Raw genomic sequence first — 13,680 nt, forward strand, 5'->3', positions numbered from 1 at the left:
ACATCTTATTAGGTCTGTTTTTGTTTCTCAATCCAGACATTTTAAATAACAGTAATGGGATATATATATTAAAAAAAAAGGCTCCTGGATGGATGGACGTAGCAGGCCAGGGACTAATCAGCACATGGGGATACACACTTACACTGAGGATACACTGCTAACCTGATTTATAAGATTAACAGTGATGGGGGTCTCAGTCCGGTTGTCCAGACTGAGACAGTAAAAATCACTGTTATTTTCTGAAATGCTGCATTTGCTAATTCCACTGTAAGGAATGAGGATCACTACATTCTGCAAAGATGTGACGTTAATGCACAGAATCTGTTCCTGCTCTGCTCTGTTCGATATTGCTTTTCTAGGATTTCTGAGTCCAACTCTGCAGACTCACTTCTTTCTGACTGCCAGGCTCTGTCTGTTGCCACGGCAACAACTCGGTGATGTAAACACGGCGCTGACCCTGGCTGTAGGGAGTGAGAACAAAGGCAGCATCCTTTCGCGAACGTAAGCGTTTAGGAGATAGTTTATACGTTCGGCGGCTCTGACGCAGTTAGTGCAAGTTCTCGGCAACGGAAGAATTCACACAAAGAACATCGGCTGAAATTATAAATAGAACTGAATATGGCAATAAACACGGTGGGAGCGGCAGAACATCCACTGCCATGAACGTCCTTTGTCTTTCACCTAACAATTTGGCCACATAACGTTATGTATAGTTATCGATTGAGAGTGGCACAGTAAATATTTGCATGTTTTGAGGCTTGATTTCTGTGAAAAATGCACAGGTGTCAGTCCATATATTTGTAAATCCTAACTGTTGAAACTGTCACGTCGTTTTGGTAAAAACTAAATATACTGCAGATTTAATATCACGCTTCCAATCTGGTTGGGTAGGTGCAAGAAGTGCATCTTACCTTGTCAATGTCAAGCATCTGTACTGAACTCCATAGAGAGAATGAAGAAATTTAGTGATTACCCCTGTACAGGAAGTACCTTCACATGGTTTACTGATGCTTTTACATAAAGCTGAATCCTAGTGGACAATCTAGACAACACTTACTTTAAAGCCAAGGCTTATTATGATTTTTTTTTCTCTCACACAACAAAAGGAGTGTGTGTAAGGCTGCATACCAGTTGAACAGGTTAGAACTGGCAACCACCTATTTCTTGTTAAAATAACCTAATAGAAAGAATAACAGTTGGGGTTGTGTGGGTGGGTGTGTGTGTGCGTGTGTGTGGCATGAAATGAGGTGGTGGGAGTCGACAGGGGGAGTCGAGCTTGGATTCCAGCTGCATTCCTGGAAAAGAAAAGGAGACGGGATGGATCTGTCCCCCACCTCCTCTTCCCTCCACTTCTTTCTTTTTCTCATCCTATACCTCAATCCAATTACACACACACACACACACACAAACATAGAGTCTCCCCACCGCAGCTCACGTTAAATACTGTCTGAGGAATTAAAAACCTTTGTGCATTTGTGTGTACGCGTGCATAAAATTAAAAAAAAAAAAAATCTTGAGTTTTTACGCTGCTTTACCAAATTTAGACGCTTCTGTGCTCAAATCCAAATCAGACAAAGTAAATGTTTAAACTAACTGTGGACAAGTTCTATTGGAAGAGTTCTGTTAAGACAGATTGTTGAAAGGAGCTGAACAATTTACAAGTGGATCATACCAAAGCACTGCAAGAATAATTGGGAGAAAAACTCTGATGCTTTTGCATCGCTTTAAACAAAATAATAAGTCCCTAGTATGAAACACATGGCACATGGAAGACGCCTCATATAAACCATAGATTCAGGCATTATTGCTGATTATAATAGTGCAAAGGAATGGATGCTTCTTGGTATATTTCTTGAGGAACAAGCCAAAACCATACTGTTACTGTTAACTTGTGTCAGTTTACTGCAGATCCCCCCCCTTCCTCCCCAGCAGATTCCACGCAGCTCTCAAAGAAACACAGAAGAAACATATCACAGATAAGTTTCAAAGAGCTGCTTCAGACGTGTAACCTGGCAGATAAGCAGAGCTGCGCAGCTACAAGTGTTGCATATTCGGATGAATCAACATTTTGGTCTCAAACCCGTATAATCAGCAGTAGGATAAAAGCACGGCTGCCGCTCGTGAACAGAGCATTCCTAGAAGGTTGCTGTGTTTATACCGCAGGCTAAATATTTATACCGCGAGCTGAGAAGAAACTGAGGCTGCTCAGTGTGAGGCTTGATAAACGTTTGATACGCTTTAGGCCAGGTGACTTCCACGCTGCAGAGCCTGCACATGGCCACGTTCACGGTATGTGCAGACAGTTATGCAAACACATATGCAGGCATCTGCTAAGTATATGCATGTTCATACTAATATGAAAAAAATCCCTGGAATCCAAATATACACACACAAACTGACAAGGGGGTGTCCAAGCAAGGGATCGTTTGGTACATCTGTAAGGTTTCTCCTGAGTTTATAGTCCTAATTAGAGAAGCCACTGAAGAAAGAAAGATAAGTTCAATTAGAATGAAAGATAAAAGGAAGGTGTGGCAGCGAATGAGGTATGACTCCAGAGAGGGGCAAAAGGATGAGGAAACTACTGTAAACCCACCCCAAGAAGCCCCCAGATTGGGGGGATGGCTGTCCTGTACCAGCTCAGAGTTCATTTGCATTGAAAACAAGTGCAACTGTGGCCAGATTGAGCTGATTATCATAGAAAACAAGCAGAACAGCAAAGGCAGCTGAAGCCACGTGCAGCACTGTAACACTCAGCCAATTGGTTCCATATTGTCTGCGTGTTCCCCTGTGTATGTGGTGACTGTGTGATTCCATTCAAACCAAATTTGCATTAAAAACTAATCAGACAAGGCGGAGGCAACACTGGGCGAACTCATTTGCATGCGAGCAGGTGTTCGAGCAAGCGCTCACCCGTGATCCTGTGTACGTGGAGGGGGTCTCCATCCCTGTGGATGGCAGGTAGCAGTCCCCTGTAAAATATAAAATAAAGAGAATAAATAACCGAAGAAACACATCGACTACTTAATGACCTGTAATGGGGCTAACATTAGGAAATGTCCTACTGCAATAACCTTTGAAATAAACAAATCAGCTCATTTAAGGTAAAAGAAAATCAGACCAAAATACGGCAAATAACCTCAGCGCACATTAAAAAGATATAAATCAGGTAGTAGCCAGGGATGGGGCAAGTCCAAAGCTCGTGAGAAAAAACACTAAATCCGGCAGGGAAAACAGGAATTGACAGGTATGTCTGAAAACACAAGAAAAAATCTGGCTGGGCGAGTGCTGGGCGAATGAAGAATGAGAAACAGGTGAGCAGAGGCACAGTCAAGTGGTTAGGAATGGGGGGTGAGAAAACTCTGGGGGGACCTCTGGTGGTTGGAGGGGAAATGACACTGAAGTGACCTGTCATGCCAAGGTCCTATGGGTCACAGTGGCTTATATGGTTAAAGGACGATGCTGTTGAAAATACATCTTAGTTTGTAGATCGGTAGCCTAGCATGGCACTAAGACTTGAAATGGAGGATGGGGGGGTTGCTAGCATACTGTACCTACATAGCTCTGTTCAAAGGTAGGAGAAAAATGAATTGCAGTTTGTGGGGCCCCTGGGGGTCTTGCACATTTGCCTGCATTGGTTGTTTATCTAGTGTGGGTCAAGTTCTTGAACTTGGAATTCTCCAAACCAATAGGATAGTGAAATTTGTTTGAGTTTAAACTCCATCACGCCACAAACCGTCTCCGTAAACACATAACCCAGTGTGCTAATACATGAGTAGTCCCACAAAATGTTTGGATAAACGTGCCAAGATCCTTCCAGCAATCCTTCAGCTTAAGGAAGCTAAGCCAACACACTCACATCACATCACTCAGTGGACATTTTCTTCTATTATTCAAGCTATTCCAAGCCCTCCACGCAAGCGTCTCTGGAGATTTTGCTCACCAACAGCTGTTCCTTCGGTTTACTCGAAACCTGGTCTAAACCTTCCATGTCAGGCAGAACCTTGCTGGTAACAAAAGGAAAAAGATGGAGTGAAAAGGAGTTTTTTTAGGTTTTATTTTTCAAAGTGTGGATCACTTGACGTATTATAGCAGGCGTGGAGCTGGTGTTTTCTTAGCCACCGTTTATTAAAGAGGGATTTGCAGGAACGCCTCTATATGTTTTTGAGTGGACAGTGGAGAGAATTGAAAGCATGAGCTGTGGTATGTCTCACTGCATTATGTGGATCAGACACTAAATGAATTCTGAGTGAAGAACCTCGTAAACACCATATTTTGATCTATACTTTACCTTTAGTCTTTGTGTTGTTTTACTAGAATATTCTAATTCTAGACTTAATAACATTGGAGTTTGATATTTTTAAGGAATGTTTAAGAACCCCTCTGTATCCCAAAGCTAAGTTCATGTGAGCATGTTGTTTCCCATAATGATCCAGTGTGCATGAAGTGTGGTGCTATGGCAACAAGAAAAGCCTATTTTCAGCATTCCTACTGCCAGTGAATGCATCACCCAGCACAAAAACACAGAAATCTCAGCGATTATTTTCCCACGGTATTTCGCAGTGTTTCCTCAACAGTTGGGCTTCATGTGAAAATGATACTGAATGGCAGGCTGCGATTATTCTGAGCTATAATAGACACAATGAGATTTCGTCAGACACTGACATTACACAAATATGTGGCCACATGTGAAACCCATAACTGATGGTTTCTGAGGTCTGACAGCACATCACCCGGTTTAAAATCCGCTATTAATGCATCATACGACACAGTGGCATGAGTATGTACAAACACACTGCATGCACACTGTCACCAAAATACACACCTCCTTCTAATCGTGCTGTCCGACACAGCTGGCGAGCTCAGACGCCATGGCAACTGTTGTGGCAGAAAACATTAAGGAGGTGTGGGAGGTGGAGGGTAGTGCGTGCACGTGCACATTAAGGTGGAGGGAGATGGGAGCTCACAGACAAGGTGTCTGGATGTGAAAACCAGCCTTTATTACACTGACATCCAGAGCATCCATCCATCCATTATCTATACCTGCTTATTCCTAACCAGGGTCCCAGGGATCAGCTGGAGCCTATCCCAGCTCTCTTTGGGTGAAAGGCAGGGGTCCACCCTGGACAGGTCACCAGTCCATCACAGGGCCACATAGAGACAAACAACCTCACACACTCACACTCACTCCTATGGGCAATTTAGAGTCACCAATCAACCTGACATACATGTTTTTGGACTGTGGGAGGAAACCAGAGTACCTGGAGAAAACCCACACAAGCACAGGGAGAACATACAAACTCCACACAGAAAGGCCACTGATGTGCTGTGAACCCAGGCCCTTCTTCCTATGGAGCAACAGTGCTAACCACTAATCCACCATGCCCAGAGCATTCACTCACGCTTTTTGGTCAAGTCCATATGGACTGCGCCAGTCCTGACTGTTTTTGATTATTTAGCAAGATTTTCCAGTTTTTGCCTTTAAGGACACATGAGCCCCAAGAAAACACATACACAATGCCTACACACCAGTACAAGTAGAAAAACTCCATCCCAGCATATTACACACAGTTACAAACAGTGAACATCATCTGTCTGGTGTAGTCGGACCTGATTTAAAGACGGCACATTCCAAAAATTGGCTTAGAAGGGAAAACATGCTCTATCTAGGGCTTCCAAGCACCTGGCCCTAAAGGAAAACACGAAGGGTGGGGGTGGGGGGCTTCTAGCCAACCAGCAAACAAGCTGACAGCACATCAGACAGGAAGATGGATAGATAGAAAGGCAGAAGGTCAAAGCAGCAAATATCTACATGAGCAGAAAGACAGTTAAGTATATATGAGTGGAAAGATGGACTCAGAGGCCGAAAAAAAAAAAAAAAAAATTTCATTTGGTGCATTCATCCAAGGACAAGTTTGGACCCGTTTCTAAATCTGGTTTGCGCTTTCCTTTAGTTCTACCCATTGGTCAGGCAAACAAGATGCCAATCCAATGACAGGAAAGGACCAACAAAAGTATTTGTATGGTAAGAGAATAGATGCTGAAATGTGATGGTGAGTGGTTCCCTTTGTCTGGTTGGCTGTGAGTAAACAGTCAAACTACAATAAGAAAGTACGCAGGGATGTGGAGGATTTCTTTTTTTACCACGCCTAAAATCTACTACAAGCTCTTGTTGGGTTGTCGGCGAGAAGAGCATCCTGTTTTGAATTGACTGAATTGTGCAGCTCTATTAAACCTCCTGTCTACCAGCGGGGTTTTTGAATAAACTGCCACTGCACAGTGGTCCTGACCTGTCAATCATTCTAATGGAGGTTGAGATGAAAGTTAATACCCAAAAATCTTCACTCACACATTCGCCTAACCTACGCTCTCCCCTCCTTCCTGTCTATTGGCCCTCAGGACAGAGTATGGAGATTCAGGATGAGTGGGGTGTTCTGTTGATAGAAACATCCAGATTGAATCCAGACCCATGCTGTCGTCACTTTCTGTGCATGTGTGTGCGTGTGTGTGTGTGTGTGTGTGCGTCCTGTGTTCGGTGGCTGCTGAGTGATCAGTTCCTCTAAAAAAAAAAAAAAAAAAAAAAAAAAAAAAACATGGGACAATTCTGAGGTCGGGTCTGGAGTGGGATTGTGGTCCGAGACCTTGAGAAAACCTGATTTGTTGAAAATATTTGTGTTTGTGTGTGTGATTGACTTCCAGTTACCTCCCGAGTGAAGGCGTGAAGCCACACTGGTGGAGGAGTGGGGTCTCTTTCTCAGTCTCTCTCTCTCTCTCACACACACACACATTCCGCAGTTCTTATGTCATCCCCCAGAGCTGCTTTGTGCTGCTCCTGCTGTAAATTCGTTCATGTGTGCCCAGTTTTTAACCCCCCCCCCCCCCCCCCCAAAAACCCTCTCTCCCCATTCTCTCATTTCTTTCTCCTCCACTCGTTCCTTGGCCTGTCTTGTGAAATCGAGATCAAAGTTCAACGTCTGAAAGAAGACACGAAAAACTGGGACTAACGTGAACAACTGGACTGCACAGTTGGGCTTATTTGTTCTTCAAAATTTGAAATAGCATGAGAGTTTTTGATTTCTTGTAACGTGCGTGACATTTGATTATATGCGTCTCATGCATTATGTTGCCAAAACACAAGCCAAGCCCTTTAATAGTTAGGATCTACAATGATATACGATTTTGTGACCATCCGCCCACTGGTTTTTAATTCAGCGTCTCCTGGTTGTAGGGCGTGAGGCAACACTTGCGGATACCTTGACCCCAGACTCGCCGCGTCTATTCTACCAGTGTTTATTAAACAGATCAAAGGCCTCATGGGATTTTTCTCTGCCATTTACTGGATCTTCTCAAATCACTTTAAGAGAATTCCTTCCACCCAATGGAGGGATTTCGCAAGTCGGACATTCGGGCCGTTAGGAGGAGGTTGTTGCACCTCCCCATAAAATGATGTAAACATTAGCATCTGGCAGGTGGACTTTACCGTATAGTAGTGGAATTATAGGCTGCACTCATACGTTCCCTATAGAGTCATAATGAAAAGCTCAGGACGTGCAGATGTGATTTAAGCATAAGCGTAATTTTGTGTTTTTTGCAGGAGGTAGGTGTATTTTCAGGCCAGTTAGGATTGCCAGGACAAAAGAAAATACGATGCCACTTTAAATCACAGTAAATACTCCTCACTGTCTCACTGCCCAAACTCCGAGCTGCTTTTTTCTTTGGATCTACGCTCGATAGCGGGGATGTGACATATCAACACAAAGAGGCTGTGCCAAATCCAGCAGTGGAAAATCCTCTCTGCTTTCAAAGTGATATATGATCTCACGCCGCCTCATTTCTACATCGTTTTTAACAACTTCAAGCTGATATGAGAAGTGATGTAGAGGTGCAGGAGTCGTGTTCTAGCGTGCTGTAATACCTGATTCACATCTAGACCTGCATATCCATACATTACTGTCCCTTCCTCCCTCTTCCATGGGATCTGTGCTATGTGTGTGTGCGTGTGAGCCACAGTCACAGCAGGACCATTGAAACTCCATTTTAGGAGACAATGGGGCTCCTCCTCCAGGACAATGAACCACAGCTCCTAACCTGACTGAACTTCAGTTGGTGTTTATAGGAGAAAAAAAATCAACATCCTGAAGGATGTAGCTCCTGTACATACTATACATACAGTGGGTACGGAAAGTATTCAGACCCATTTTAATTTTTCAATTTTTGAGTCACTGCAGCCATTTGCCAAAATCAAAAAACTTCATTTTATTTCTCATTAATGTGCACTCAGCACCCCATCTTGACAGAAAAAAACAGAAATGTAGAAATTTTTGCAAATTTATTAAAAAAGAAAAACTGAAATATCACATGGTCATAAGTATTCAGACCCTTTGCAGCGACACTCATATTTAACTCACATGCTGTCCATTTCTTCTGATCCTTCTTGAGATGGTTCTGCTCCTTCATTGGAGTCCAGCTGTGTTTAATTAAACTGATTGGACTTGATTAGGAAAGGCACACACCTTTCTATATAAGACCTTACAGCTCACAGTGCATGTCAGAGCAAATGAGAATCATGAGGTTGAAGGAACTGCCCAAGGAGCTCAGAGACAAAGTTGTGGCAAGGCATCTGGCCAAGGTTACAAAAGAATTTCTGCAGCACTCAAGGTTCCTAAGAGCACAGTAGCCTCCATAATCCTCAAATGGAAAAAGTTTGGGACGACCAGAACTCTTCCTAGACCTGGCCGTCCAGCCAAACTGAGCAATCGTGGGAGAAGAGCCTTGGTGAGAGAGGTAAAGAAGAACCCAAAGATCACTGTGGCTGAGCTCCAGAGATGCAGTAGGGAGATGGGAGAAAGTTCCACAAAGTCAACTATCACTGCAGCCCTCCACCAGTCGGGGCTTTATGGCAGAGTGGCCCGACGGAAGCCTCTCTTCAGTGCAAGACACATGAAAGCCAGGATAGAGGTGGCCAAAAAACACATGAAGGACTCCGAGACTATGAGAAATAAGATTCTCTGGTCTGATGAGACCAAGATTGAACTTTTTGGCGTTAATTGTAAGCGGTATGTGTGGAGAAAACCAGGCACTGCTCATCACCTGCCCAATACAATCCCTACAGTGAAACATGGTGGTGGGAGCATCATGTTGTGGGGGTGTTTTTCAGCTGCAGGGACAGGACGACTGGTTGCACTTCAAGGAAAGATGAATGTGGCCAAGTACAGAGATATCTTGGAAGAAAACCTCTTCCAGAGTGCTCTGGACCTCAGACTGGGCCGAAGGTTCACCTTTCAACAGGACAATGACCCTAAGCACACAGCTAAAATAACAAAGGAGTGGCTTCGGAACAACTCTGTGACCGTTCTTGACTGGCCCAGCCAGAGCCCTGACCTAAACCCAATTGAGCATCTCTGGAGAGACCTGAAAATGGCTGTCCACCAACGTTCACCATCCAACCTGACAGAACTGGAGAGGATCTGCAAGGAAGAATGGCAGAGGATCCCCAAATCCAGGTGTGAAAAACTTGTTGCATCATTCCCAAGAAGACTCATGGCTGTACTAGCTCAAAAGGGTGTTTCTACTCAATACTGAGCACAGGGTCTGAATACTTATGACCATGTGATATTTCAGTTTTTCATTTTTAATAAATTTGCAAAAATTTCTACATTTCTGTTTTTTTCTGTCAAGATGGGGTGCTGAGTGTACATTAATGAGAAATAAAATGAACTTTTTTGATTTTGGCAAATGGCTGCAATGACACAAAGAGTGAAAAATTTAAAGGGGTCTGAATACTTTCCGTACCCACTGTATACTTCCACAGCTATATGGTAACCTGAAAAAAGCTGATATTTACATCATTCTGTGGGGACGTACAGATAAACAGTAAGGGGAACTTTAATTGTGATTGTTTTGCTTGAAGTATGGTTGAATTATCATTAAAAATCATGTTCTCATATATTTTGATTCAGTGCATTCAAACTGTAGATAAATTAAAGAATTAATACTTGAAGTGAATTTGCCCAGATTGGACCTAGTGTCTTACCCGTTCCGATCACATGTAATTCAGGTGGTTTGTATGCAAATGCAAAAAAAAAACAAAAAAAAACGTGAGCCTCTACCTGTGCTGTGCTGTGCTCCACCCACTCTGAATAAGCCGGTAAATACAATGAATGAATGCTGTAAACATAAAGTCAGTCTACGTGCATGAATATAATACACCACAGCTGCCCAAAGCTGAACACAACAGCGGTTTCTGTCCCAGTTTCATTCGATTCCAAAAAACTGAGCAACTATATACAACATCTGAGACGCTTGAAGCAACATCCAAACCGCATTTCTACACAGATCTGATAAGCGGCCAGCCTATCAAAAAGCTTTTCACCACAAGAACAGGTTTTCTGTTGCCAGTAATTTTATAACACTTCAGGGTTTTGATGATGTCTGTATGAGATACACGCTGCAGTACGGTCCAGTACACCACGCCACCTGGTTTTTGGCTGACTCAGTCCTCAGTACTTTATCTGTTATCTCCAGACTGGAGAGTAAAGTGTTCCTCTTAACTCGTCAGCATTCTTTAAATGGTTACGGCACTATTGATGAGCAGAGAGGAATTCATTACCTCACACACTCATTCACACGTAATGTGTATATGGTTAAAGAAAAGAACACTCCTGCAGAGTAAATAAGGTTAATTCTTATTCTCTGGTGTCTTTGGAAAAAAAAAAAAAGGTTGCACTTCATTTGTTTTACAGACTCTTATTTTTTTTTTTTGGTTGGATGCATGCGGAGACTTTTGACACAAATTTCCCAACACTGCTTTTACGTCATGTGTTGAACAAACCCAGATTCTTCCACTTTGGTGGACTGGCTTTTCTCAGCCCCCCCTAAGAGCATAGGGGCAGGGGGGGGAGGGGTACGCTCTTAAATTAAAATAACTTTATTTTTTTGGAAGCCGTCAATCAGCTGGTTTGGCAGTTTTTCTGGCATTAATTTGTTTCCTACAATAATCAAACCTACACAAGTGATTTGTGGCCGATGGTAAAAGTCTTGTATCTCCAAAATATTAACTTTACAGGGGCTAAGATAAATAGGATTGTTTTTAGGATTAGTTTTTTTGAGCTCTCTGACGGGATATGCAGAAATCCACATAAATTAAAATGCTATTTTCGTAAATTAAATATAATTTAGCAATAGTGATTTCATTTCTTTATTGTATGACTGCCAGGATAGTACAAATATGTCAGTCTCCACTATGTTTCCTCCTCATCTACTGTAAAAGCAGTCGAATCTTATCAACTGTGGAGCTCCATTTGTGGGTCAGGGATATGAAAGCATCTGAGCGGCCTGGCTATTAATAATCAAAAGCTTCTTCCACTGCTAGTCCTCCACTTTTCTGTGCCCCGCCTCTTGTTCTTTGCCTTTGTTTTTTTTTTTTTTTTCATTGGCAAATACCCAAAGAAACGTGAAAATACAATTATCTGGGTTGGCCTTCAAAATAAAAGCATATCTGTGACGCTTCTAAACTGATTTTACTACTTTTTCTTATCATTAAGTATGTAGTATCATAATTATTACTCTTTTTTTGTTTCACTCGCTTTATGTTATTATAAATCTTTACTACAAATATTAGATTTTATAATTACCTAATAGGAACACGCTAGGATGTGGGATGGCTCTGTTTAAGCAATACCCTGACAAAACTGATTATATTTTGAAAATCTGTACCGGAAGTCCCGTGTTGCACCGTCTATTACTTGACAGTGGTGTGTTCGCCTCTCCTCTCTCGGTTCAGCATCTGTCTTCGCTAGAGTCCGACGAGCGCGCAGTATGGATCCGTTACGCATTACGCGCACTATGGCGTCCCTCCTTGGCACGGGACGGTTCGGTGACAGGCGCTACGGCCTGGTGTAAAGACAGCTCTTGAAGCTTGCTCTGCGCTGACTCGCGGGCTTTAATGTAACATAGAAGAGGGAGAAGACACAAGTGACCCGTGCAGACTTTTCTTTCTTTCTTTTTTTTTTTTTCCTGCGCTCCGTTTTGACGCGCGCACACACTTTATTTTTTTTTTTTGGACTTTTAATATTCTAACAGGATATCATTTGTTGCCTTTCCATTTTCTGGAAGAGGGGTGTACTATATGTGGATACTTATTCAAAGCCATGGGAGACTCCGTGTTCCTCGACAGGCAGAATTCCTATCTAGTAAGTGCTCGATTTATTGGCTATACATTTATTCTAAGGACTCGGACGTGCATTGATGCGGGTTGAGGGCTTTGGTGTATATCTTCTGTTGCCTGGGAGGACGTACTTAAAGTGTGTGTATGTGCACATCGTATATGTGTGTGTGTGTGTGTTTCAGAGGAAACAGAGAAAAAGCTGTTTATGTCTTTTCTGTACATACAAGCAAATTTTGCATAAAGAATTTGAAACCTCTTTGTCTCCCTGTGTGACTGAACCTGCTATTTCAGAATTTCTCTCTCGTCCTGTTTAACTATAATAGTATCCTGAGCTAGTCACACCCTCCTTTACACTTTGCATGAATTATCAGCTGTGCCAATTTCTAAACGTTAACTTAAGACGTCGACAAATGAAAGCAGCCTTTACCAACCGGAGCTGACGTTTGAAACCGAGCAGGGCAAAAAAAAAAAAAAGGGGGCCTCAACGTGCAAAAACTTCCTGTGATGGAACATTTTAAGTGACATGTGGTGGTGTGTAGTGCACGTACACATTCTGGCACGCAAGACCACACATGTTTCCTGAGTTTTGAGGACACTTCTGCTCTGAAAGAAGATCAAGCGAGAGACGCGGAAGGCTGCAGCAGGCCGCTGCTTCGGAGCCACAGGTGTCGTGTTTGACGCCATGCACCTCAAAAGATACGGGTGGTCAGATGAGGGCAAAACACGCAGATATGGGTCGAAGCGGTGAGAACTGATCAGGGCTCTGATGAGAACCGCACCTTCAAAATAAAACCCTCAGCATTTTTTTTTTTTTTTTTTGGGCTATTTTGCATATTGCTGATTTGGCTGCTCGCAGAACAGGTTCATTGTGTGATTTGTGCAGTGGACGCATATTTGCACATACACACATGCAAGTTCTTTATCATCCGCCCTCTCTCCTCCTTCTGTTTCCATCTGTGTGCACTCCCCCCCTCCCTTCTCCAGCGGTGAGGAATCCTCTGCTGAGTGCTCCAGTGGTCTGTCTCTTTATGAGCAATGTTTCTGCGGCTGGAAGCTCTCATAAACCTACATGCATTGATTGGAAAACAATACAGTTTTATTTGGCCCGGCAGGCAGCGCGCTGTGGTCTGGAACACAGCTCGGTACTGGGGGCTGTGTGTTGCAAAAGCCGTCGCCACATGGCCTACCGTTACGGGTCTTAATTTTGACTGAACTGCCCACGATGTACTCTACTCCTGCATTTGTCCACAGGACAAATTGCATTTGGTCAATCTGGACTCTTGATTTGTTATTCAAATGCTGGCCTCTTTTTGTGGACCTAATAAATACACGATAGCGTTTAATCATGTGGTATATATCATCTTATTCTCCTGGCCTGAGAGTTGGTTTATATAAAAATGTATTGACATTACCTGGTGTACCTAAGGTGGTACACAAGTTAAGGCCAATTGGGAGGAGATCCTGGAACACACTAGAGGGATTGTTCTTGTTTTTGTCCAAAAATCCACTGAGAAGAG

The 13,680-nt window shown here is 43.0% G+C and overlaps 1 protein-coding gene across 2 annotated transcripts in view; it reads left to right on the top strand.

Annotated features, from left to right (window-relative positions):
• LOC113127253 (rho GTPase-activating protein 6-like) overlaps nucleotides 1-13,680 on the top strand; it is a 49,566-nt gene that overhangs the window by 10,819 nt on the left and 25,067 nt on the right. Inside the window, exon 1 of one of the 2 annotated variants that reach the window (XM_026301662.2) lies at nucleotides 11,760-12,188. The exons of the other annotated variant lie outside the window; for it this stretch is intronic. Coding sequence (XP_026157447.1) covers nucleotides 12,147-12,188 — 42 coding nt within the window. The 5' untranslated portion in view covers nucleotides 11,760-12,146. Of the gene's footprint in view, nucleotides 1-11,759; nucleotides 12,189-13,680 lie in introns of those variants that run through there. 2 annotated transcript variants of the gene reach the window in all.

The sequence above is a fragment of the Mastacembelus armatus genome, chromosome 2 (genome assembly GCF_900324485.2).
Source record: "Mastacembelus armatus chromosome 2, fMasArm1.2, whole genome shotgun sequence".
Taxonomy (NCBI): domain Eukaryota; kingdom Metazoa; phylum Chordata; class Actinopteri; order Synbranchiformes; family Mastacembelidae; genus Mastacembelus; species Mastacembelus armatus.